Source organism: Trachinotus anak, unplaced genomic scaffold (assembly GCF_046630095.1).
Source record: "Trachinotus anak isolate AG129_WGS33_773 ecotype Australia unplaced genomic scaffold, CSIRO_AGI_Tana_v1 ptg000002l, whole genome shotgun sequence".
NCBI classification, from domain to species: Eukaryota; Metazoa; Chordata; class Actinopteri; order Carangiformes; family Carangidae; genus Trachinotus; species Trachinotus anak.
This window is the reverse complement of record NW_027273853.1, coordinates 10,283,152-10,309,403: the sequence shown is the minus strand read 5'-3', so window position 1 is coordinate 10,309,403 and position 26,252 is coordinate 10,283,152. Positions and strand designations below refer to the sequence as shown.

The following is a 26,252-nucleotide window of genomic DNA, read 5'->3' as shown; positions in this document are numbered from 1 at the left end:
TGCAATAATGGAAATGAAAGGCTAGCATTTGAATACAAAATTAAAGAAATAAATTAAGATTTTAAATGAATTTTCTCTTATATTATTAGACGTTTAAATCAATAAATACCTTAAAAATGTATATGTTATATCTCAAATCCACAATTAAGCTTTCAGATCCTTTCTTTAACTTTTTTCCTCAAACCAATTTTGAGAGATTGGCGGTGTGCTTGGAAAGACAGTGCAATCTGTTACATATCCAACACATGAAAACACAAAAAACACAACAAAAAACACAAAAAAAAAAACAAAAAAAAAGAAAGAAAGAAATCATGACAGTGTTTTACAGTGAAAACCTTTATTAAGTGTTCATATATTCTTAAAGGAATCTCTTAAATTTCTGTAAGTTAACCTCCTCCATATTTGCTAATTGTTTGGTATCTATAGAATATTTATTTACATAAGAACATATCTGGGCTGGGACAGGCCTTAGTCATCCAATATCACTAGAGATCAATCCTCACGCACACCTGTCACTTTATGCAATTCTCCAACTCCATTATATTACCCTGTATGTCCCAACAAAACAAAGGGAGAGAGGGAGTCAAAGAGAGAGAGAAACGGAAAGAGAGAGCTGGAGACAAAGACTGAGACAGGCAGATTTAGCTACACAACAGGACAATTGTGTGTGAGGCTGGCATATTGGTTCACTTGCCCAACAAACTATTGCACACAATGCACATTCACGCTAACATTCACATTCTGTATGTGCATGCACTCACACCCACTCCAATATAGCCACTGAACTCCCTTCACACACACACACACACACACATACAGAAGCACACTCGCACAGCTGCTACAAGTCCTGCAGCAGACAGTCCTAATAGCCCCATCACAGTGTAGATACCACAGACTATAAAATATTATATTTCTTCTCAAACTGAAGCGCTGTGGAAAGTTAGCTAGCAGGGCATTGAATGGGTTTTGTTAAAATTCCTAGAACATCTTTAATATTCACTGTACATACTTTGTAAATACAAGTTTTTTCTCTTTTGGATGATTTATATTCTTATAAAACAGTCTATTTTTTTTTTCCAGTAAATGAAGAGGAACAAAGGAGCATATGAGCAAAAGAAGAAACTAAAACTTTCATTTCATTGTCAAACCTTACATATGAAACACAACAGATTTACAGCAACCCGATATTATCTGAAATTTAGCAGTTTCTTCTTTTCACAAATAAAACATGACACACATTCTGAAGGTGATACACACAGCTAAGTGTTAACATATTTTAATATTCGTTATTACAGTTTGTTAATGTATTGTTTGAATGTACTGAATGTTGTGTACAGAGTTGTTTTCGTGGATATGAGTGAGGTGGCATGTGTGTATGTGTGTTTGTGTCTGTGCTCGTACTGCAGGTGTCAACCCTGTGCCCTCTCAGGTAGGTAGTCGGTAGTCCATATACTTCTCAATAGAATAACAGTCTCTGCCCCTGCCATGGTCTATGTAATGTTGTGCAAGGACTAGCTTGGGAGACACGCTGGGATTAAAGAGCACTGGGCTCCATCTAAGTGTTGGAAATGATGTGGGGACTGCGAGCAGGATGCATGGACTTCAAAGGTCGGGGTACACTGGGTTTTTTGGCAGGTGGATGTGAAAGGCAGGCTGGCTGGTTCAATAGTATTCTTCTCCTTCACAGACCTTCCTTTAAGTTGATGTTGAGGGGCTGGTACTTTATGGAAACGGACTCATGGTGATTCAGGAACCTGAGGGAAAGAAAGAAAAACTGAGTGTTGTGTAGAAACTACGTTCAGTTTTAAGGTATTGTATTTCTACTTAATGTATCCTAAATGAATTTAAATTTGTTTGGCAGACATTGATTGTCTTCTTTCACACCACATTAATCATATCTCTGATTAATCCTGTGACCTTTTTGGTGGGAGCCTGACCCCTCGACTGGAAACCACTGAAATGATTTGACCAGCTACAACAGTAGAATGCTGCTCACATTGTAAAACATCAGTATTAATAATCCAATAATGTAATATACAATAATACTTTTACTTTTGATCATTTAAGTACATTTTCCTGAAAAAAGATTTACTTAAGATTTTGTATACAGCACTTTTACTTGTAATGCACAATGTAACGTATATTGTTATATTAGTACTTTAGTCAATGAACTGAGTACTTCTTCTACCACTGATTTACTCTGAGATACTTGTACTTTATTTGAGTATTTCCATGTTATTTTACTGTATATTACATACAGACTAAAATGTATTTTTTACAACTTTTTGCCACATTTACTTGACAGCTACAATTAGTAGTTACTTCAGAGATTAAAAATGTATGTTCTTAACTTTTAATAAGCTCATAGAATATTTCATTGTTATATGAGCACTGTAAAGTTGTTAAAACTGGCTTCACCTTCACCACAATACGAAATTATAATTCTGCTTACACTGTAATACATCTGTAATTATTAAATATGAAATGTTAAATATGTATAAGAATATGTTAAATATAACAGAACAATCACATTTTGCATGGTGGTTTACATAATGACAGACAGCTCTTTGTCATGCTCATAGGGTAACATGTATATATATTTCAAGATGTATGTTATGTGCTTACTTACTATATAGGTTTCATTAGGCGTTGCCTCCCTCTGCAAAAAAAAACCAAAAAAACAACCAAAAAACAAACAGAACCACAGAGAAAAATATTAAAGTGCAACAACACAGTACTCAAGGTCATGCTATTAATAGACTCCCATGTTCACACGTTGCCAGACACATGCATCCTTCACCATGAGTGGCTGTACTGCACACAAACACCGGTAGATGGCATCAAGGATGAGCTAATTGGTAAAAGACTATTGAGCTGTTATGAATAATTCATAAATGATAGATTCTCCAGAGCCCTTAACTAAGGACTGGCACGTCACTGGGCTGCACAATGAGGCAATTTATTGACTAGTAAAGCTACTGATAATCCCATTCAAGTTTTCCCTTTTATGACATTGATTCTATATCTTTCACCTCGGCTCTTTATCTCTTATTTGTCAGTTGAAGGTCAGCGGGGATGGGGATGAGAAAACAGAAATTGCACAGGCCTCCTCCCAGAGTTGGTTATATTACTTTGTAAATTGTATTACTACATCCACAGATGATTAAACATGGCAGCATGATGATGCTACATGTGCATTACTGTCATGAGAGTGTGACACCAAACCGAGGCATCATCATCAGTCTTTCCAAGCCCCCTGTGCCCCTTTAAGATGCCGTTCCCTTCTCTCCTCCCTTCTCACTCTTTCTCCTCACTTCTTTTTTGAGGGTTGCTGGATGTCCATGCCTGTCTGGTTCCATTACAGGCTACATGGCATGGACATACTAATCCCATTTCCCACTGAGACACGTACCTGGACCCAGGCCTTTTCACAGTATCTCACTTTGTAGACTTGTGATAGTGATCCAGAATTACATACAGTATGCGTTTACAGCAGTTTCAGCCAGGACATTTCTCTCTGGCTGAACCATCACATCCCCTCACTGTATAGTAGATCTGTGGTGTGGCAGTGAGAGTCTGTCAGATATTCTTACTGATTTTGGATCATTGTCCAGTCATAGAACACTAGGGAGCAGATACGTGAGTTATGTTAAGATAATACTGAAAATGTCATCAACATGGAAGTCAGGCTGTCAGCTCATTTGCGATGGCATCTGGATGTACCTCATTCAACCATGACAAAATTTACATCATTTGAAAACATGCCATGTGGCTCTATCTGACAACAGATGCTAATTATGCAACACTACATACAAAATGGAGAAGTAAAAGGAGAAAAAAAGCAAAATAACTCTTTTGTTTTTTGTTGTTTGTTTTTTTTTTACTAGGTTTGTGTCTCAATGGATTTGGTTCCACACAATTCTCTTTCATAATAGATCATGGCTGTTCATCAAAAGGGATCAGACACAGGAAGCTATTAAGGGGTTAAAATAAGCGCACATGTTTGCTCGTTTATAGCTGTTGATTTTTTTTAATTCTTATTATATCAAACTCATTATCCAACAGAATTCCCTCAATTATGTTCAAATTGTACATTTGAAGCTTAATAAATTTAATGTTGCTTTTATTGAGGCTGCATCAAAAGCTCATTACGTCATAATTGTGGCTTTCATTTGTCACAAGTAAGCGCACCGCCTGTGATCCAGTTATGAATTCAACTCACAGAATCTGTTTGCCAGACAAGTGTATGTTTTATCACGACCTTATTGGGTGTGCACTCTCCATTTTCAGTCTGGTAGAACGTTGTGATAAATCAGATGTCTATGTTTAAAGCAAGCTTTAAAGTACTCTCATTTGCTTTAAGTATATGCTTTTGCCAGCCCACTATAGCGGCATAAATTGCATTGAGAGTTCACTTTTAGAGCAAATCAATGGCCCATAGATTTATAACCCAGTACAAGATTTAAAATAAACAGAAATTTAAGGGAATCACTGCCCAATTCTAGATGCATTCACTGTACATGTGGAGAAGTATTTATAATTTCACTTAATTAATACCAAAAAGAGCAATATAGATTCGGTGAAAAAGTGAGGCTAATGGTTTAAGAGGCTGTTCTCCAGAATCATTTTGACTTTACATGCTGGTAAGTAGCAGTCCTGCCCCCAGAGTGCTGCTCTGAAGCTGGCTCTGACTTTCAGTGTAGTGCACCAGCGGAAAGAGGGAATTTTCCCAGGGAAGATCAATAAAATATCACATTTTATCAGATTAGATACACTAGTACATTCTCACCCTTGCTTTCAGCCAGCAGCTCTTCAGACATGAGGCCGTCCTGACGGTTCCCCAGGACAAAGGCCAGGAAGGAGAGGATGAGGGCATCCAGGATGCCCATTATAGCCAAGATGTAGGCCCAACGCACTGAGCAGGCCCCCAGGCTGTATTTGTCTGTCTGCTCTCCGCACATCCGCCGGACCTCATCGCTGTCCCAGCCGTCAGGATAGATCATACAACCCAGCACCAGACAGACACCTAGTGGGAGGCAGAGAGGGGAAGAGTCAGTAAAAGAGAGGTGGCAACATGAGGGAGGATATTGGATGAAAGTGGGATGAGGAGAGGAAGGAGGAACAAAAGGTATAAACAGAACAAAAATGAATATGGGAGGAGAAGTGCACAGTAACAAATGAGGTCGGGGATAATGAGACTTTTTGGGGAAATGAGAGAAGAAGAATTATTATTTCAAGTGCTTTAAAAATCTCCACCCTTTCATTATCCTCTGTGGATAGTTAACTGTTTTTATTGCATTCATCACTTTGATTTTCATTTCTTCTCTTTGTTGGGAAGTGAGTGTCTAGACACAATGAGTGCCGGCAGAAGAGCAGTAAAACCTGCAGTAGACATCCACAAACAGCCATGGCCAGACACAATAGCAGCAAGAGATATAGACTGTGGTAACTGCTCTCGTCATATGAAAAACTGTCCAGGATTTCCTAAGTTGTTTTGTTACACAACAACATGGATTCTCTCCCTCTTGCATTTTAAGCAGCGGTAATATTAGATTTTAACTCCTATCTACTCATTCTCAGTTTCTGCCCAAAGTGTAAGATGTCTCTCTCTCTCATTTTCGATTTGAATCTCTCTCATCTTCAGTTTCAAAGAGATTCTTCTCTGAGGTGATGCTGCGGCAGAACAGCACAGAAAAAAAAAAAAAAAAAAAAAAGAAAGCCCATGCACAGTCTTGCAGCCTTTTCTCCCTCTTTGGATTTTCACTAACCACTCCTCATTCTCAGTTTTTGCCCAAGGGGTAAAATCTCTCTCATCTTCAATCTGAGCGAGGTTCTCCTCTGAGGTGATGCTGCAGCAGAACAGCATAAGCTGACTGCACAATTATCCAGAGTGCATTGCACATTAATAATAAAACATACTAATAAAACGAACCCACTTCTTTATCCCCAAACACTTGCTTGCAATGTTTCCTCTCTGCATGCAGTTTGTTCATGTATTTGGGTTAAAGATTTTGAATGTTATTCTAGTTAGTTAACCATGCAATCAGCATTTTTTCTACATTTTTTTTTTTTACTTGTACACATTTAAACAGAGATGTATGTGTATATAACTTATATTGGCCTTATTTGTAGCATTTTTTCTGGCTTAATCACAGTCCTAAAACCAAAAGTGGTAACAGTATGCTCTTTTCACATATGCATATACAAGCGCACACATATGCAGTAAATCACACACACACACACACACACACATACACATACACACTGCATTAACTTGTAGTACTGCTGCAGTATTTACTAGTCATGGAAATTAGCAGGTGTTGGGAGATGTTTCAGTGAGAGACAGGGAAATTACAGAGCAATATATGCTGCAGCCAAACCACATACCCAACAGAGCAGATCAGCCCCAAGACTCCTCTTCTACCTCCCCCGTGTCTCCAACTGTCATAACAAATTCATATGCGCACAGTGTTTCGGGGAGCAAGGACTCAGGTGCTTGTTCAGACTCAGTCAGACGGATGGAGGAGTACTGCGGACAGTCCCATGCCATTTACAACAGGAAAATATTCCTTTACTGGATTTTACTATTATTATTACTACTAATTAAACAACAGAAATTATTGCCATATACTGTAGTTTCAACATTACAGTTGTACAACCGTTTTATGAATGAATAGAGGCTGTTATTTGCAGTCTTCAGGAAGATTCATGGAATCAAGCAACAAGCCTTTTTCACTGAAGCAAGACTGAACTTGGCCGTGACAGGGATGCGATAGGGCCTCGCTCGGACCTGCGTCTGTCACTCAGCCCACACCAGATCTATATGCAGTAGCATCACAGGCTGTCAAACATCCTCTTGAGTCTAGTATGTGATTCACCTCCTGACTGAGTGTCACTGAGGCCCTGCTGCACGTTGTGAACAGCGAGTTGACAGTGAACAGGTCCGCTTCTACCTGCGTCACAGGAAGCCAGACCTCAACAGCCTGTCTGCCTGTCCACGGCGTGCTAACAAGCCTCTGATGTCCCTGTCAACGACACACTGACAAATACAGAAGCTGGCTGTGGCTGCAGAGGCCACAGAGCAGGCCCTGAACTCACAATACAGTACATTTACACACATATGTGACGTGTTGTTGAACTAAACCACCTTTCAATATTTTCTGTATTCAGAGCAAATCAGCGACACAAGGTGCTTGACAAACAACTATCAAATTGAGGGGGAGTTTAAAGCAGTCAGTGCTGAAGGAAAGAGACAAAGCTGCCTCCGTATGTCCTTGGCTTGAACATAGTAATAGCCCTGGTTTTTTGATAGAGCAGTCCAGCCTGAGATGGTGCTGATTAGCTGAACCAATCAGTAAGCTGTCACGTTTTTGGTCACCCAGGGGGGAAGCTGTCCATGCGTTATACTGATATAAATTTAACTTTTTCACCTTGGAATAAGAATGAATCCCTACCAACTGTGTTTCTCCTAGCCGTATGAATGCTGTGAATATTATGGAGGCTCATGTCGCAACATTCACGGAATAGAGGAAGCGCCATAGACGACCAAATAACATTTGATATTCTGTGCGTCAACACACATTACTATTCTCCCTCCCTCGTGATGTATTTATTGCAAAGGTAACAAAAGCTTTTCCAGATCCTTCTGGGTGTCTCTTGGATGCCTTTGGCTCAATTCAGTGCCATCATGAATATTACATTGAGGCTCAGAAGGAGAGAGAAGAGGCTCACAGACAGAGAAGGGGAGAAAGGGTACAGGAAAAAGACGAATGAAAGCGGTGTACGCCGACAAATGCTGATAGCATCAGGGAACGAGAGATACAAGAGCAGTGAAATATCTGTCACAGTCACTGCTGAACGTTATCTACTCTAAAGCCTGCCTCTACAGATGAGCGTCTCTGAGGGATGCTCCGGCCAGGATTATACCAACAGAGGGTGCCACAAATGCCACTCCCGTTTCCAGAAACAGCATGTGGTAAGAGGAGGAGCACATGTCCCCTCCATACACTGTAACAGTAAACCCGGAGTCAACTAATCCATAACCACACAACACAGTCCAGGAGACCCAATCCAGCACAGTGCGACATCCACTTACATAAGGAGAGGCTTAAGCAAAATTCACAGGGTAAAAAAATCACAGCTATAGTGCCATGCAGTTTATACCAACATCAATAATACCAGAGGAAATGCCAGAGGAAACCATGAAACCTCTAAATATATCAGGGGGGAGGCAGCGTGGCTTTCCAATTTATCTAAACATTTGAAAACATATTCTCTATAAAATACATTAATAGTATATCAGATATAATATAGTACAAACCCAAGTTATTGTCTTGCATTGTTTTTTCTTATTACCACAGATAACAAGCCAAACATAGCCATGAGTCATCACAGACATTTTAGCACTGCTTCACTTGAGTTTAATAACAAAACAAGGAAATCACTATCTAAAAATGAGTGGAAAACATTTAGTTTTATGCCAGTCCCCCAGAGCTTGAGCTTCTTTATAAATCAATAATTTTGCACCAAAAAACATTTGACATACAGTCCATGAAGAGTGTCCTCATAACAGAGTACGTAGCACAAGTACGTCTCATTAACTCCTAATGCAGTGCAGTCAAACATCATTAATGCAGGTTTGCTTCCTGTTTAGTTGTTGCAGATGTGTGTGTGTGTGTGTGTGTGTGTGTACAGGTGCCCACCGTGTCTATTAGTGCTGAAATGATCAGTTGATTCATTGATTAGCTGATCTACAGAAAATTAATTGTGAGTTTTTTGATAATCGGCCAATAATTCATAAATGAGTAATTTATGAATACTAAATAGGGGGATTTAAAGCGTTACACTATCTCATTATCTTTACATATCTGCAGGCTTCACCCACTCACACTGCATTGGAGCAAAACTTCATGCTGCAGTAATAAACTGTGTGCTCCAAATCCTCGCCACAGAAATAGCAGCACACTTGACAGAATGCAGCTGTCAGTTGGAGGCGAGACTAGATATTAACTGATGGCATTATCCTACCCTTTCAGCTTTGCCCTTCTCTCTGTCTCTCCTCCCGCTCCGGGAGGAGCAGGCAGGCGTAAAGAGAGGAGAGGCAGATTATGAGGCAGGGCGAGGCAGAGATACAGAGAGAGAGAGAGAGAGAGAGAGAGCACGGGGGGGGGGGGGGGGGGGGGGGGGGGGTAGATGTGGTGAGAGACAGGGCCCATGTAGGGTGCCACGCTCCTGCCCTGTGTGAAGCCGCCAGCAAGTACCCAGCACCGCACTAACGTCATGAGCACTGCCTTTTACACACACACATGCACACACACACACACACACACACACCTATCTGTTTGTATCTTTCTCTTCCTGGGAACACTGGGACCATGCACGTGGAAAACTGGGCTGAGAAATGCTTGTTGGCTAACAGCAGCTTATATAAGAGACTGTAGGTAGGGCAGATTAGGTGCAAACAGCGCTACAGGAAAGTCTGAGGGCAGACCAGCAGATGGTACACAACGATTTGATGGCAGTAGATTCGTCAGAAGCACATTGGCTCATTTTCCCAAAGAGATGACTAAATCCCATCGATACTGGAAGAATCCCATTGCCTCCTATAATCTCTGTGCGTCATTTACAAGTTCTGTAGGTGACTGGAGGATTCATGTGACCTCCAGAGTAGCAGCTCGACTGGATTTGTGTGTCAGGTTTACAGACAAAGAAAAATAAATCACATATAATGTATGTGAAAGACTAGACTTAATCTACCGCTATAGCATTTGGCTCATGCTTTACCGTAACACTGTCAATGCAATTGCATGTCTGAGTGTGTTCTCAGTGTTTCAGCATGTCATTGATTGCACTGGGTGGCAGATGGTAATACACAGTTTTGTGTTCTCTGCTCTTTCCATCACTTACACATCTGCAGCACATCCAAGCAGCCATGAAAATGGATTCACATTTTTCAACTCCCACAGTCCTTTGTGGATCCCATTTTCTCCTCTTCTCATTTAAATAGCTGTGACAAACTGAATTATGCATACGCACAACCCAAACTGTGCTATCTTACACTGCATACGCCTATCCAGTTATATCACAAACATACACACACACACACATTGATATATATACTGGTAAACATGCACCTCTTTGTGTAAAATATACACAGTGGCTTAAGTGCTCATTCATCTGTTACTTCTCATAGTGACACATCTTGGTGCTGATAAATAATAAGAGTGTGTTTACTGAGCTGACAGCCTCTCTGTGCCTGTGGCTGTATAAATGGCATTTAAGGTAAAAACTAAAAGTGAGCTCAAAAAAAGGAAACTGACACAGACGTTCTGGGAACAGCTCTGAGTGTTTATCCCAGTGGGGCTTCCTATGAATATGCATAGGTACGTTTGCTTTAATATAATAGCTAATGTTACACTCCCACAGGTGAAATGGTGACCTGAATGTGGGTAAAATCCTTCCACTTCAGTTCAAAGGGTTCCTTCTATAGGCTTCTTCCTTCTTAAAGAAAGAAACTGATTGGAATACAAAATACAACGGGAGATACAGAAAGGCAGCACCATTTTCACTCACATCCAAACAGAACAAAAGAACAGTTTGTGATTGTTCTTCATCGGCCAGTACTGTGATCTACTACCCCTAAAGACATGGTTCATCCCTGATGCTTGTTGTCTACGTTGCTGTTCTCAGAATTAGGCTCCAGGCAGAGTGAGAGTCCTGCCACTGCTGAGGCCCAGTGTGGCTGGGTGCTCGGGTGAGTCAAGTTGCTGAGTCTGGAGACAAGCAGCCCAAGGCCGAACAGCACAATGTGGGAGGGAGGTGGGAGCAGAAGAAGTAGCCTAAAGTTTCAAGGACCACACAGCTGGTTCTGCTTATTTAACTTATTTTAACAATTCCACGACAAACTGCATATATTCTACATTTCTGCAGGCGTTTTTTCAAAGCATACTGCATAGTGCAGTTTGCTGCAAGCGTTTAAATGCACCAGCAAGTAAGAGTATTCAAAACACTGCCTGCTCACAACTGCATTATATCACCATTCAATGATCACAGAAAACAGACTAAAATTTGACTGTGGCTCGTTGATTTTCATGCCATACTGGCATGAACTGATACTGTTGGCTTGGTGGAAAGTCTAAACATTTTCAGAGCGTTTATGTAGGTGTCTTGACACACTGAATAACACTGGTAAAGGGTTTATGGACTCCACTTTCATAGTGCTAAACCTTAGAAGGACAATCTATTTTACAACTTGCCTCTCAGTGGTCAAGGACACTTCAATATGTAAAAATGAAGAGCTGGGGATGGACCCACCAACCCTGCAGTTAATGGAGAGCCTGACCTACCACCTGTATGTTTGTGTGTGTGTGTGTGTGTGTGCATGCAGGGGTGGACAGTAACAAAGTACATTTATATGAATATTGTACTTAAGTATGTTTTTCCAGTAACTGTACTTTACTTGAATATTATTTTCATTGGAAACTCATGACTTTTACGCATCTACACTTACAAGAAAAATATAATGCTTTTAACTAACTACATTTCTATTAAGTACTTGTTAGTTTGAAGCAGAGCTTTTGGTCATTGGGATGAATTTTCCTTTATTTTGAAAAATGTGATAGAGCATACACTGTGTTCATCACAGGCAACTCCTGCACTGTTAGTCATGTTGTGCTGCTGCATTTTAGAACAGCTCAGTTTGAACTTGGATAAAGATGAGGCAAAAGATTCTTCACCGCAGCACCACGGCCTCATCTTGATCTTGCTTTGTCCAATTTTTGAAACGAAAACGAAAAGATTCCTTTCATTTTAAATGTTTGCTGTGTTTACCACGACCAAACCTCACACTCTACAAAAAAAAAAAAAAAAAAAAAAATGTCAGCAGCTCCTTTTGTTATGTTTTTATGTCCATTTCTACAAGCTTCTTATTCTACAGATTCTACAGTCAGGTTGTTTCAGAGTCATTAGGTTCTGTAAATGTGGAACAATACAACAATGTGTTGACACAAAAAAAATATACCTTTGAAAACTTAAGTATTTTTAAAAGCATGCACTCCAATACTTTAACTCAAGTAAAAATGTGACTGAACAACTTTCACTTGTATTAGAGTAATATTTGACTAGGAGCATCTATACTTTGACTCAAGTAAAAACATTGGTGGGACGTTGATCCTATGCACTCCAGTACTACACTATGGCTATAAGAGAAAAAAATAATGAGAGATATATAGGATTTAGAGTTTCATAGTTTCACACAGCATAGGCAGGAGATGAGCATACTTTTAGACAGCTGGTTGGATACAAATTGAAGACAGTCGTCTGAAAAAATACTTCCAAAGTGTCAAGGATACAGTGGAAAGTGGGTCAAGAGAAACTTTTAAAACTGACTCCAACTATCTCCCCTAGAAGATGAGGAAGAGGCTTCTTGAGATGAGCTGTCTACAGTCCAAATCTATTTCGGCTTCAGCTGCTGGCAAAACTCAGTGGTTGCTAGAAGGAAGCAAGGAGCTTCCAGGCATCCTCTGAATCCCACACTGTCTTCATCAATTTTCTGCAAAACGAGCACATAGTGCCCACCGCTTACCTCTCAATTCAATTCAAAGGATTACAAGGGGCAAAAAATGGTTTATTTCATCAAATCATCTCTGTTCTGTGCCAGAACAAGTCTTACAGAAACTTTTTAACCACCTTGCAGTGCTGCAAATAGTCTTCCCACAACAGCATATTGCATATTATAGTATACCTGTAGGCTGCAGGAAGCTCTCTGACCTATGCTGCAGGGAATAAAACTCGACTAGAAGGAGATCTTTAAATATATCATTTCCTCCTCAGCTTCAGAACAAGCCTGACGTACTGTATGAATCTAAAAAAGAGAGTGTAGCACATCTCTGCCTAACAGGGGGAGAGTGATAGGAGGCGACGTGTCTATCACCACCCACACACTAATTCATTCAGTCAATCAATTAAACAAGCAACTCAATCTATTAGGTGTGTGTGTAAAAAGATAATAATTTGTACCTCAGTAACTAAGATACTATATTGGCATTATGCACTTTAGATTGATCTGTCTGTCTATCTGTCTGTCTGTCTGTCTGTCTTTAAATCCTGCTTAGCCTCTGTAATAGATATAACATTTCAGGTTAAAGCAGAGGTGGGGTTGCGGAATTAGAGGGTGGGGGGAGGGGTAGAGGAAGAGAATTGCAGTGTAAACCGCAGTGAGCAGAGCAGGAGGGAGTCAGGCTGGGGTGGAGGGCTTATGTAACAGGTCCAGATGCAGCCTGTACCTCCACAGAGGATAAGGATTGGCAAGGGCAATGGGGATGAAAAGAGGCCTTTGAATTCTCTGTGAAAATACTGACTGGGCCACCAGTTCAGGGACGATGGAGGTAAACTGTGCCCTCTCAGTCAACAGTTAACATTAGGAGTACTCACCCGAGACAGACTAAGCGTCTGCGGCAGAACACGAACAAATGAAGATGTAGTTGTAACAGCATTTTCAGTGAAAATAGCTAAATGAAATATTAAATAAAATTAAAAATACAAGATTTCATAAATGCTCCCTCTAGCCACCGCTTTCTAACAAAATAGTGCTTGAGGGCTAGACTGACTTACAACTCCTGTAGCTGACACAAATTAATAAATTGCACAGTTTTAAATATTCTGCATTTGCAGTGGTGGAGGATGTATCCAAATTATGAAAGTATTTAGTAAAAGTAGCAAGTAGAATCATAATTTACTTACAATAACAAAAATAAAGGTACTCATTATGCTGACTAGCTCCAGTTATTATATTATTGGATCATTATTATAGGTACTAATATGTAATTTTGTAGATGGTCATGGTGGAGCTCATTCTAACAGACTCCTACGGTGATATCATACGTCATATGCAATGCATCATACTTTATAAACATTACACATTATGTTTTGCATCTCAACATGACATGTAACTAATGACCGTAGCTGTTGAATAAATGGAGTGAATTAAAAAGTACATTTACCTCAGAAATGTAGTGGAGTAGAAGTATAAAGTGGCATAAAAAGTAAGGCACAGGTATGTCAACATTTTACTCATGTGAAGTACTTGGTTAAATGTACCCTCCAAAACTGTGCATGTAAACACGTCACACATGAACACAAGCACACAGTGTCCTTTCTGGCCCACCTCATCCCTCCCTTTGTGGAATAAATCAGCAGGCCACTTCTGAGATCACAAGGATTAACTCCAGAAAATCTATAGTCCACACCCTGCAGGGCAGCAGGGACACCAAACACAGGGAGTCATGATGACGACTTGGCTGGCATTTGCAGTTTGTATTGCACAGTGCTACACCTAGACGCGCAAAGTGTGGGCTAATTAATCAGCATTGATCTGTTCGGTTCGAGGACTAAAAACATGATCTTAAATTATACCAACTTTGCTGCATTCACAAATAAGCTTTAAATAGTATGCCTTACAAAAATCAGCACACGGCCTTGAGTTTGACTCTCTTGCTGTGCTGCAACAACCTGGCCATGGTATGTAATTAAAAACACATGTTCAGTGCAGCCATGTAGAACCATCTATCCTCTCCTCACGGTCAACCATCAGCAGTAGGGAGAGCTGCATGGATGATGGTTCCCCAGTGCTTCCCACTGGCTATAATTAGATGGTTGCACTGACTGTATGGGTTTCTTAATTACAAAAACTTGGGACTCTAACGGTGTTAATACAGAGGTGATTTAAAAACAGATTACCTTTGTAGAAATGAGGGAAATGGATGAGAAAGCAACTCTGATTATTCCTCACTGTATGATTTTATATGAAAACAGGGGAAAATGGAAGAGACGGGTTTAAAGACAGCCAAAGAGACAAAGACAGAAAAAGATCTAAGGAGAGTCACAGTGATGAGTTTGTCCCGGAGAGATCATCCTGACCTCCCCTTTGAATTCTGAGATGTCTACTGCAAGGGAGTTATGGGAGGATTAGGACACAAGGTAGTGTTGTGTTTTCATTTGTTTTGTTTGGAAAAAAGGTGGTGGTGAGAATACACATCGGCTCTTCAAGTATCCCAGACCGGTTATCATCGCCTCTCTTAACCACCTGACTGCCACTATCAAGCCCCTACAGGCAGCCAGTGTGGATGTCAGGTACAGATTTCAGGAACCTATTTAGGATTTGAGAGCAGCTCTGCTCTCATATTTCTATTGCTTTAAAATCTCCTACGGCCCTGTATTGTTTGTTCTGTCAATTAACTCAATATGAGACCAGTTTCTCAATCTCTCATAGACACACTGCGCCACAGACACAGTTTTATTTCTCTCCAGTGTTTCATAGTTAAAAGTGCTAATGCACCTCGCTGTAACAACAGCAGACAGTACTCTCCCATGTTGTTTCGCTCTCTGTTTTACACAAATCTGCCCCACTGGGTATGTGGCTTGATGTGCTGCAGAGAGACATTACTCCCTGCTCTGTACGTAGCTGCTGCAGCACAAGTGACTAGATACATCAGCTTGTTTCTAACATGATGATAGTAACCGACAGGTTCCAAACTGTCACGGACTGCTGTTAAATAACAAAAAGGTCCACGGTAAGATTGGCTTCCTCTCATAGGCTGCAGTTTTGATGTCCTGGTGTGACATTTGTGAAAGTTTCATGCTACACATTCATTTAAAGGGACACAGTCAGACTACAAAAACTGTGCACAGAGAGAGGTGCACACTCATGAAGTTAATTTGGGTAGGCAGGCCACGGGTAATTTATTCATCAGATTGGGATGCATGTTGACAGAATCTCACTAACTAGTTTATTTTGCCAACTGTTTAGACACATAACATTAGTCATCTTACATTAGTGTGTGAAATTATGATGGCGGTGTGTTTTTGATAAACATTAGCTAAGTCACATGAGTTTGTCTACATCCATAAATACACAAAATAATGGACAAATGCCCAATTATGTTTAATTACTTGATATGAAAAGGTCTCTACAGCACCTGAATGCCACTAAGTCCACTAAAGGAAATATGAATTTACTTCCATAATGGCGTAAGTAGAATACAGTATGTATTGTGCCCTAACCAGTAACATAACACAACAGTAACACAACATAAAGTAACTGATTTTCTGCCACTTTGGGGCAGCACAACAAACTGTTAACACTACACTGACATATTCTCACTTTATATTGAAATTGTAAGCATAAAGTTGCTTGCATGCAGTATTTAGACATCCACCAGTTATAAAGCAACATTAGTATTGGATCTGGAGTTGTTTCAGGTGACCAAACAAATGTCTGCGTGGCTCTTTAGCGGCCGCTAACTTTGTCCGTCAGTTGTGTTTTTGGCACATTGCAAACAGTCATTTGACCCATTGTTAATATTTAAAAAAAAATGATTTGAGCAGCTTTAAGTAATGGTTGCTTAGAAGTTTCCATATTTTCTGAAAACTCGTTCCTTTACTGCATTAACTTGGTCTTTCAATGTACTTCCACAATGTCAAACCAGACTGAAGTGAACTGAACTATGATAAATACTACTTCACTGGAGCTGATAGAGCAGTGCAGTGTTATCTTAAATCTTCTGGGTAAACACAGTGAAGGCACAACATGTAAAAATAGTCAGGTTCACTCACTTGAACTCAATGCAGGAGGTCGTTCAAGGATGAATGAAAAAAACTGCAAAGATGAAAAACTTCTAATGTGTTGAAAGTTAATATATAACTTGTTTGCACAGTATTTTCTTTGTTTACTATTTTGGGATCAAGGCAATTATGGACAAAGCTTAACAGCACTTCATCAAATTAAAGTGTACTCCTTTATGCATTTTAATAGAAATGTAGTTCATCTATATGCAAATTCTTTGCTATAGCACAATGTCGTTTGGGATGGGCAAGTTGTTTTTCAACAAAGATGCATTTGGCCAAAACAGTTCCTCGAGCTCTGAGCAGAGAAGACAAAGGATGTGCTTCTAAAATGGCTACAGAATGAACTGAATGTGCCTATGTGAAGCATGCACAAACACACTATAACACACAGGAAGCAAAGCAACAGGCAAAAGCAACAGAATCAGCCTTTCCCTCAGTCAAGTACTAATCTGCTTTTAAAGGCCTGAAAGGTATCCAGACAAAAGTGCTCATTTGTAGCATTACTTCTGGAGAGCTGGAGCACACAGGTTTGGTCCTGCTGCAGCGAGAAGTGCAGCTCTATGACAGATGCTCTCATGCTGAACTCCAACACTTTCCACTTCTGCATTCAACTAGGTTTTAATGCTCCTTTCAGAACAATCCTCTCAATAGAGCTAATGGACCATGGGAGTGAAAGTCAGCCACAGAGAAACATTTAATTTTATATATATATATATATATATATATATATATAGAGAGAGAGAGAGAGAGAGAGATGACCTAAAGGATCTGTATATCCTCTTTTGGCTCCGCTATCAGAATCTTTGTTTTCTGTCTGTCTTGTCTTTCTGTTTAGATTCAGATCTCATATTTTCCTCTCACATCTTATCTTTCTTTTATTTTCTTTATTGTCAGCTCTGTTTCTCCTTAATCTTCCCACGCTCCTTTCTGTCAGACAACAAAAGTTTCAAATTTTGATGTGTTGATTCCTCTTGTTTGATTTTTATCCATCTGTATCTGAAGTTTATTTTAGCTGATTTCTTGAACGCTCTGTTTTCTGCAAACAAAAAAATATATGCAGCTAGAATGACATTCTGTTGAGCAGATACCACCACCAAGGCCAACAATCCTACACATCTTTTTTTCTCAAGTATAGCTTTACTTATTTATTCTTTATAATTTCCTGTTGTGTGAAATATCAGAATTATATATAATTCATACAGCTCCATAGCTCTATTAATTGTCTCATTACTATGCCGCAACTGCTATTGTTATTATATAATTTCATTAATTGCATGTTGAATGAATTACAAGTAGGCCTATAAGCGTTCTGAAATGCTGCTGATGCCATGGTCACTGTCACTTACTATTCATAAGAAGTACAACTTTGTGTGTAATGCAGATTCAGCATTTTCTTCCAACAGATCCAGATTAATATCTGATGTGCACCAGATTGTACAAAATAATAGCTATCAACACCATAAATATATCTGATGCGTATGATTTTATTTACATCCACATTGATACATTATTTCCTGAGAAGTTGACAAAAATGTCAAAAAAGTGCCCTATCTCGCACTGTTAAGGTGATGAAAAAGAAAAACTGTGGATCCTCCTCTTTCACCAGATCAGCACCAAAATTGAATGGGTTCTTTTTTGGCCCACACCTCATCCGTCCACCAAGTTCAGTGCTAATAGGTTCAGTACTTTTTTGCATAGTCCAACTGACACATTAACAAACACAGGTGAAAACATAACGTCCCTGCTGGAGGTACTGAGATGACCGTGACAGCTGGATTGTCTGTTTCCTCAGTTACAAAGAGTGTAATGTCATGAAAAGCAGCTCTGTAGCACAAATTAGTCTAAACTTAGAAGCAGCTGTTTAACTTCTGTGAAGACTGATAGCTGGTCTGACTAAAATATGTGTTGTACTTTCGTTTAGACCTGAAACCATGAGTCAATTATTTTATTAGTCAATTGACAGGAAATAAATCTAGAAACTGTTTAAGTAATCAATTACTTGTGGTTTTTCAAGCGTGAATACCACGCTATGCTAACAATAACATAGTCCCAACACCTTGCTTTGTGACAGTGAGTTTTGTTTTGTTTTTTTACTTATAACTACGATTAATTGAGTGAGTTGTAGGCCTAACCTAGTTATCTGTAAAGCTGCTAATTTCACTATTCAAATGAGATGTGCTAACAGCTAAAGTAGTGGCGAGAGTAGTTCCAAATGATAATACTGTATAACAAACTGAACAAAACAAACAGTTAACATGTGTCCAAAGTATTGAGCCACATCTGTTGGTGCAGGCGTTTTCCTAACTTTTGATTTCAGCTGTTATTGATTCCATAGTCATTCAGTAGCTGAGCTGAACTGGGCTTACCTCACCAGCTAAGAAAACTGCAAGCTTATTCCAGACAGATTAAAAAAGGCCATCCTTTAGTTTGTATAACTAACAATAGCTTGTCATAGTAGCAAAAACACAGGTGTTACTAATAACAGTAACAATGTCTTAGTAAGCCATGACAAAGCAGATGGAAGCATCTAATTGAAAATCAACCATCATTCAATTCATTATTTACACCTGTGTTTTTCCTGAGACATGGTTAACTCAATATAATATATATGCCAACCTCTTGCCCAGCATAAAAAAAATCATATATGATTTGTTAATGAAATGAAGCTTACCATTGTGGCATAAGCACAGAAACGATATTCCCTTTGGATAGTCAGGAATTTCCAAGACTAGCTCACTGGATAAAGATCTCATATGTTTAAACTTACTTCAGCTCTTCATCAGAGGAATCAATGCAAATGCTGCAGAGAGCACAGGCTTGTGCAGAATCTCAAAATAGATCCCTAAAGTATAAGTACCGAAGACGTTAAATAAGAAGCAGAACGTGCTCCCAAATGTAACTGTGTCATTTTGCTTGCCTAATTATTTCAGCAAAACAAATCTTTTCTTTCTTAATTATTTCTGGGAAAATAACAGCCACACACTCAAGCCCATGCTAATAAAACAGACCTAAGAATAACGTAAACAACCAGAGGGGAAAATGGAAATCTGACCCCTAAAAGCAGTCCTATGAAAACACTCTGTATCTTTCCAAACACACCACCCTCAGTCTGCACATTTTTTCTGCTGACTTTACAAAGCTTACGTCTTGCTTATTAACAGGTATGACTCATATCGGTTTTTCTTGAGAAGACACCATCTCAACCAACGTAGAAAAGGGCTGGCAGCCGACATGACAGAGTATGTAGGCCGGGTGTAAAACTATAGACAGGGTGTAAAACTGCAGAAGTAATTATCACTGACCTCACAGTCTTCTTAGTTAATTGGTGTACAGACCCCTGTAGAACTGCGGTTACAGGCCAGGAAAGATGGAGAGAGAAATGGATGGCACATACTGTACAGTACTGACTAAAACAAGGTTGTGAGAAGGAAAGAGGGAGGAAGAGGGGGCAAGTCAAGAAAAGAAAATGGATGAAAAGTGAGTGGAACGGGAGATAGGGTAAGGTCAAAATGAGCAACTGAAACGTGTTGAGATGCACAGGGGGGTGAAATTATGTGAACGGAACTGAAAGAGATAAGGCAAAGGGGCTTGTGCATCATGCATCTTGCTGTGCTCACCTCTGCGGAAAAAAAACACGCGCTAACATCTGCATGCCATGGACTTGAGCAGATGCACAGACAGAAATAGCACTTGTGAGGAAAGAAAGAGAAGGATACGAGTCCATCTAGGGCAGCAGGAGCACTTCTGCACTCAACTTTGTTCGGCCGTGGTAGACATTTTGAGATTTCTTATGCGTTCTGGAGGTTTGCTTTCTCCACATTCAACATTTTTACCTGGACCTCACAGAAAACTCTCTCCCTGCAAGGCTAGAGATGTGAGCACGCTCTCACTGACTGATTCAGGAGCTCTGTGCATTGGCGTGAGGGTATTATATGTTGTTAAGTGTTTATCCACAGCCTTTTGACCTCAGCCCACAGGGATTTGTGAAAGCTGCTGCATGAGTGGCATACAGTGGCATCACCTTAATCATATGGTCTGGGTCAACACATGCAGTGTGACTTTGACATTGTGACATTTAATATAGTGTTAGTGTATCTAAATAGCCCTTATACTCAATGAGGCATGGTAGAGTTATATAATGTTTTTTCATACCTATCATACCACAGATTCAGTATAAATCTGTATATACAGCCTCACAAAGGGAGAAAAAAAGACCTGTAATGATGATTGATGAAGCCGAGAGAAAGATCAGTGCCACGGAGCAGAGTGCAGTGCTCTGAATACCGACTGTGTCATTCATGTCCTTGGAGCAGTCTATCAGCAGGGATGAGAGACAACAAGCTCTGTCTGACCCACTGTGTGAATTTTAATTTCAGTTTGCTCGACTGGCGTGAGATGTGAGATACATTCATGTTGCCAAAATCTTTTAAGCAGGAAAATAGTCGATAAAGAAATCTCATTCCTTCTTCCCCTGTCTCTCCACACACACACACACACACACACATTCTGGCCTCCCATTTATCACTATCATATTGACGATTTGTACCTCCCTATCACAACATCAGCTGACAGTAAGGGGCCCATTACAGATGCCAGTGGGCCACCTGTCCTCCACAGGGCTAGTAAGTGAAGGCAGCGTGAGTTTAACCTTCAGCTAAGTGTAATGAAGTCTGACAGTGCTAAGCAGCCAGGCTTGCTCATTAGGCATCCCTGTGCCAGCCTGTCGTGGTCAGGGTCTCTCCTCTTGGCTTTCTCTTTCATCTCTTAGCTGCAGAAGCACAAAGCCCAGCGGTCTCCTCATTAGGCAGGCTTATTGCGTTAATTCAGACCAACATAACGCACTGAGCTGGAGTTGTTCCAAATAATCCCCCTCATTCGTGTTTTTTTGCTAACAGGAAGCTGCTTTGACCACTGGTAAAGATGAGCAGATATTTGGCGGCACTGGGACTCTGATGATGATGATGATAATGACTCTGATTTCTGATGACGGAGGCCTCCACTCACACTGGACGACATTAGCCCACAGTTACAGTGACAAAATGCTGCCAGCAGCTGACAACATTTAAACACCCTCAACACCCCCAACATACACACAGACCTGTTGGCTGAGCACAGACTGCTGATCATTCGGTAACTAACTAATCTGCATGAACAAGAAAAGACAGTTCACATTAAATTTGGCTGCTCTGTATAGATACAGTGCATATGCTATAATACCACACACATGTAATTCAGTGCATATGTCATATGGTTATGTAGTCTCAGAAAAATCAAATGAAATATGAAAATTATGAATTTGTTGCCAGTTTTTTCAATATCATTATTAAAGTTATAGGCATTGTTCCAGTATTATCATTTTTTTGTTATTTTATTATATTATTCAGACAAATGTACCATCATTTCTGGCCTTTAATGAAAAGGTTTAAGCTGCATGCATGTGCATGTATGGTGTGGTGTATTGGGAAACATCGAGGCATTTTGAAAAATTATAAGGTGAGGAACATTTCATATGTGACTACACCCGCAGTGTGTCCACTGATTCGCTGATTGGGCCCCTAAATACAATGCCTGTCATGGCCTCTGCGAAACTTCAGCACCATGGACAGCACTGTCTTTCCAGCAGTGTTGGCTGGCAGCTCCCAGAGAGATCCTGGACGCTCTCTGCTTATCTTCACTTTGGCTGCTCCCACTGACAATTCATTTATCTAATCAACAGATAAATTAAATTCAAATCCATCCCAGTGTTTAAGATATCAAGGTAACGCATTATGTCAGGGTCATTACATCCTTCAAGAGCTTGTCCCTGGGACCCAACATCTTTTTTTATTTTTAACTTAGAAAATATTTATATTGCCTGTAACTGTGTGTGTAGACGGGGAGATAACAGATGCAAGTTGTCCTATTTGATTTATATATGCTCTCCCTACATTTGGTGAAAGCATTGAGAGTAAATAATCCTCTGACACCCTTTCAGCCGGTGCACCCCACTCTAGATTCACTAAAACGTACTTACCTGATGCCGCCTGCATCCAGCCACAGATCTTGTACACGGTGGAGGTGCTGAGCAGGAAGAAGAGACTGAAGCAGCCGATGCAGGTGACAACGAGCATCATGGACATTCCGATGAAGAAGGAGGCGGCCTTGAACGCACTGGAGGGGATAGCGGAGAACTCGGTGAAGCTACCCTGGCAGGCCAGCTCTCTGGAGAGTCCGTCTCCGATGCAATAATGAAAAAGGCCGAAGTAGCCGGCCTGCGGCGTATCCACGCCATCCCCAATCCAATAGGGCTGTGAGAAGATGGTCACGTTAACGATACCGAACAGAATAGTGAAGATGGCCCATAAGAGTCCGATCACACGGGAGTTGCGGACGTAATTGGTCTGGTACAATTTCGCAGCTTCTGCAGATGGTAGCATTGATGCGGCAGATCCTGGTATCATTTTATGCAATCCCGAAGACTAAATGATTGTTGCGACGTGTCCGAGCACAAAGCGAGGACCGAACATTTAGCACACAAACAGTTGTTTTCTTTTCTGTTTGTTTGTTTGTTTGCTTTTTCACAGAATCATCCCCAGAACAGCGAGAACAAGCGGAGAATCTACGCCCGCACAACTGCAACACAGCCACATCTGTCGGGCGCGATCAGCTCATGACGTCGCATCCTAAAGCCGGGCGGTAAAGCGGAGTGAGCAGCTGAAGCGGAGCAGGCTTGAACCCTGGATATGGCCGATAACTCGGAAATCTCGGGCACTGGCAGAAACAGGCTCCCTCCCGCTCGCTCTGTCTAGCCGCCAGACGTGCACATCGCTGCCGCACCGCGCCGCTCACTGGTGTCCTTGGGAAGACTCCGACTGAAACAGAGGTGTATTATTCACAGCGACCCCAGCTACACGGCATGAGACGCGCACGTATCCTCATCAGCCCGAATACAAATAGCGGCAGCCTAAAACCAGCCTATGTCTCAGAGGTGGGTCGCGTCCAATAACACGTTAGAGGCCCGTGCTCACGAATTAACGCAGCCAACCATAACAACCATTAGGAAAATATGACAGACCACCCCCCCCCCCCTTTCAGGATCGTTAAAGGGGAATTAATGCTCCGGTTTATGAGAGCATCGCCGGGCTGTCAGTGATGCCGGGAGCCGGAGAGGGAGGGACACAGGCGGTGGACGCAGAGGCAACCCGTGTTGTGCGCGTCAATCTGTGCAAACAGTGGCACACACCTTCCGGATGGCGCTGCGTCAACATCCACTGAACTGACGAGACATCGGTGCGATTCTAAATACCCGGCACAAAACTAAAGCTGAACGCTTTTGCACCAAATGTGTTTTTCTAAACGCAAATCAAAGCCTTTGATTTGATTTATTTTTTTTCAAACAGGATATCCGCCTGAATCCCACGCGAGTCGTCCCCGTGTCAGTGTCACCTGCCGTGTTAAAGACGCAGACGACGCTGCTCGGCTGCATGAAGTGTGCTACTTTCCTGCCGGGAGGTTATGTAAGACCCCATGAAACTGCACACGACGTCCTGAAAAACCACATCGGCTAAACACACCGAATAGTATCGAGAGTGAATACTGGTTTTTGGATTCAAATTGCCAGAGGTAAAGGTTGCAAAGTCATTTCTCGCCCTTCAGAAAGAGAAGAATGTAAAAAAAAAAAAAAAAAATCATTACATGAAGAAAAGAATACTTCTGCAGCTTTTTCCATCTCTATTAGTATTTGTTTATTTGTGTTATGCACATAGAGGCTCCCAGCCCATGGGCATTAGACACCAAATGTTGTTGCAGTGGTGAAGCAACGTTTGTTCTCTTAAAAAGAAATCAAACGTACCATTTATAAACGTAGCGAGCCTGCACATAGAGATCTTTTACTTCATTTCTGCAGGTAAAGTGAACTAGGTCCACATTAAATAAAGACAATTACGCCTGGTGTAAATGTTCCTCTCATGTAGCTGTGACCTCTGGCTGTCTTAAATAACCTATCATACATTTAGATGAATTAATACCCATTATTTCTTCCCATGTTACCCTGGTAACTGTGGCTACTCCCATTGCATAATGCTGCCCCTATAGCACTTTAAATGATTGTATGGGCTCTTTTCTGTGCCAGATGCGTTGTCCTATATTTTGCTCCTTTTATGGCCACTCTGCATAATTTAGTTCAGTTGCTCCTGGATTAGTATTCAGAGAATTTACTGTAGAGTTCAACACTGATGCACTGGACTCATTCATCTGAGTGGGAGGAGGCAGTAGACTCATGATATCAGTGGTGCCACTACACTGAAATAGATATTTCATATATCTGGTTTATTTCTAACCATGCAAAATGTGTACAAACTTTTAGGTGAAGTACATAATAAACAATGAACAATAAACATGCATCTGTCATACCTCACAGATATATGAGCCTAATCCAGACTAATACAGATTAATCTGTATTAATAACAGAGACATTTCATAACAATTCAATAATTCTAATGGAGGAATATTTTTGTAAATCTGATTTAATCAGATTGAAAAGCGAGATGAAGCAGTACATGGTTTTACTATTATAAACAGAAATGTTGTACAACTACATCAGTATGAGATAACAAGCAGCATACAGAGGCTTTGACATTGTCAATTTAAAAATTGATTTCCCATATTTATTTCGAGACATTATCTAATCTTACACATTCACATTCATATAATCCAATACAACAGCTCTGCAATCAATCCTTGTGAGACTTAATGGATCTTTTGAGGTTATATAGTATGATGCTTACATTACATTGACAGGGTTAAAAAAAAAAAGGGTGAAGAAAACATGTGGCAGAGCTTTGGTCAAGGACTGGCAGGATGATTCTTATTTTGAGCTGTGCCTTTGTTGCAAAGGGGAACACAGTAACGACAAACAACTCCTCTGCTGCCTGCTCGGAGCATAAAATCGATATTTGCAAAGAGTCACACATCTGAACAGTGTTTCCTCTGTACTATGTGCGTGTAAAAATGAATAAACCATAAACAACAATTTCTGTTGACTGTGTTGACAATGACTGTTGCTGGATTCACCCAGTGTAGGTGGGAAGTACAGGGTGGGGTGCAAACAATGCATTATAGGGCCCTATACTGTCTAGAAGGGAACTTTCTACTTCATATGACAGAGCTTTAACACTGGTCCCTGCACATGACAGGATGTCCCTGTTGTTTCAGTGCTGCATATTCCAAAATAAATGCAGGAAATCCAATTACACAAATTGACCACAAATAAATACAAATGGTGAACATTCAAGGGGCATCTGGGGTTGCACTGTACTGCATAAACAGAAAAGTTGTTGAAACAGTGTAACTACATGGTTTATTCTATGACAATAACAGACAATAGAATACCTTGTGTATAAACATAACACATACAATATAACACATTATATTTAATTATTCCATGACCACTGAAAAGTCTGGATTCTTATTGGTAGGAAGGTGTGGATTAACTTTTAGTAACTGGACAGTCAAACCAGACGCCTATGATGTTTGTTCGCTAAATTAACTTTATACATAACAAAGGGCATAAACAGTATGTGTAATGCACTGTACTTTACTGCGTTTGTGATTTTCCTCCCTACCATTTTTGCTTTATTATATACGTTGAC

The 26,252-nt window shown here is 40.5% G+C and overlaps 1 protein-coding gene across 1 annotated transcript; it reads right to left on the bottom strand.

Annotated features, from left to right (window-relative positions):
• Positions 1-320: 320 nt before the first annotated feature.
• LOC139631400 (LHFPL tetraspan subfamily member 3 protein-like) lies at positions 321-24,095 on the bottom strand. The gene is made up of 4 exons (XM_071495637.1): positions 22,637-24,095; positions 4,790-5,026; positions 2,630-2,659; positions 321-1,754 (listed from the first exon to the last, which is right to left on the bottom strand). Exons 1-3 carry the CDS (start codon positions 23,061-23,063, stop codon positions 2,643-2,645), a joined length of 681 nt encoding a protein of 226 aa, XP_071351738.1. The 5' UTR covers positions 23,064-24,095; the 3' UTR covers positions 321-1,754; positions 2,630-2,642.
• Between the last annotated feature and the right edge of the window lie 2,157 nt (positions 24,096-26,252).

Bases quoted from the DNA above. Each gene is read 5' to 3' on its own strand.
- LOC139631400 (XM_071495637.1), bottom strand. From the start codon at position 23,063: ATGATACCAGGATCTGCCGCATCAATGCTACCATCTGCAGAAGCTGCG. The intron at 5,027-22,636 runs GTAAGTACGTTT...GCCTCCCACTAG, and splicing joins CTGGATGCAGGCGGCATCAG to GTGTCTGTCTGGTGCTGGGT.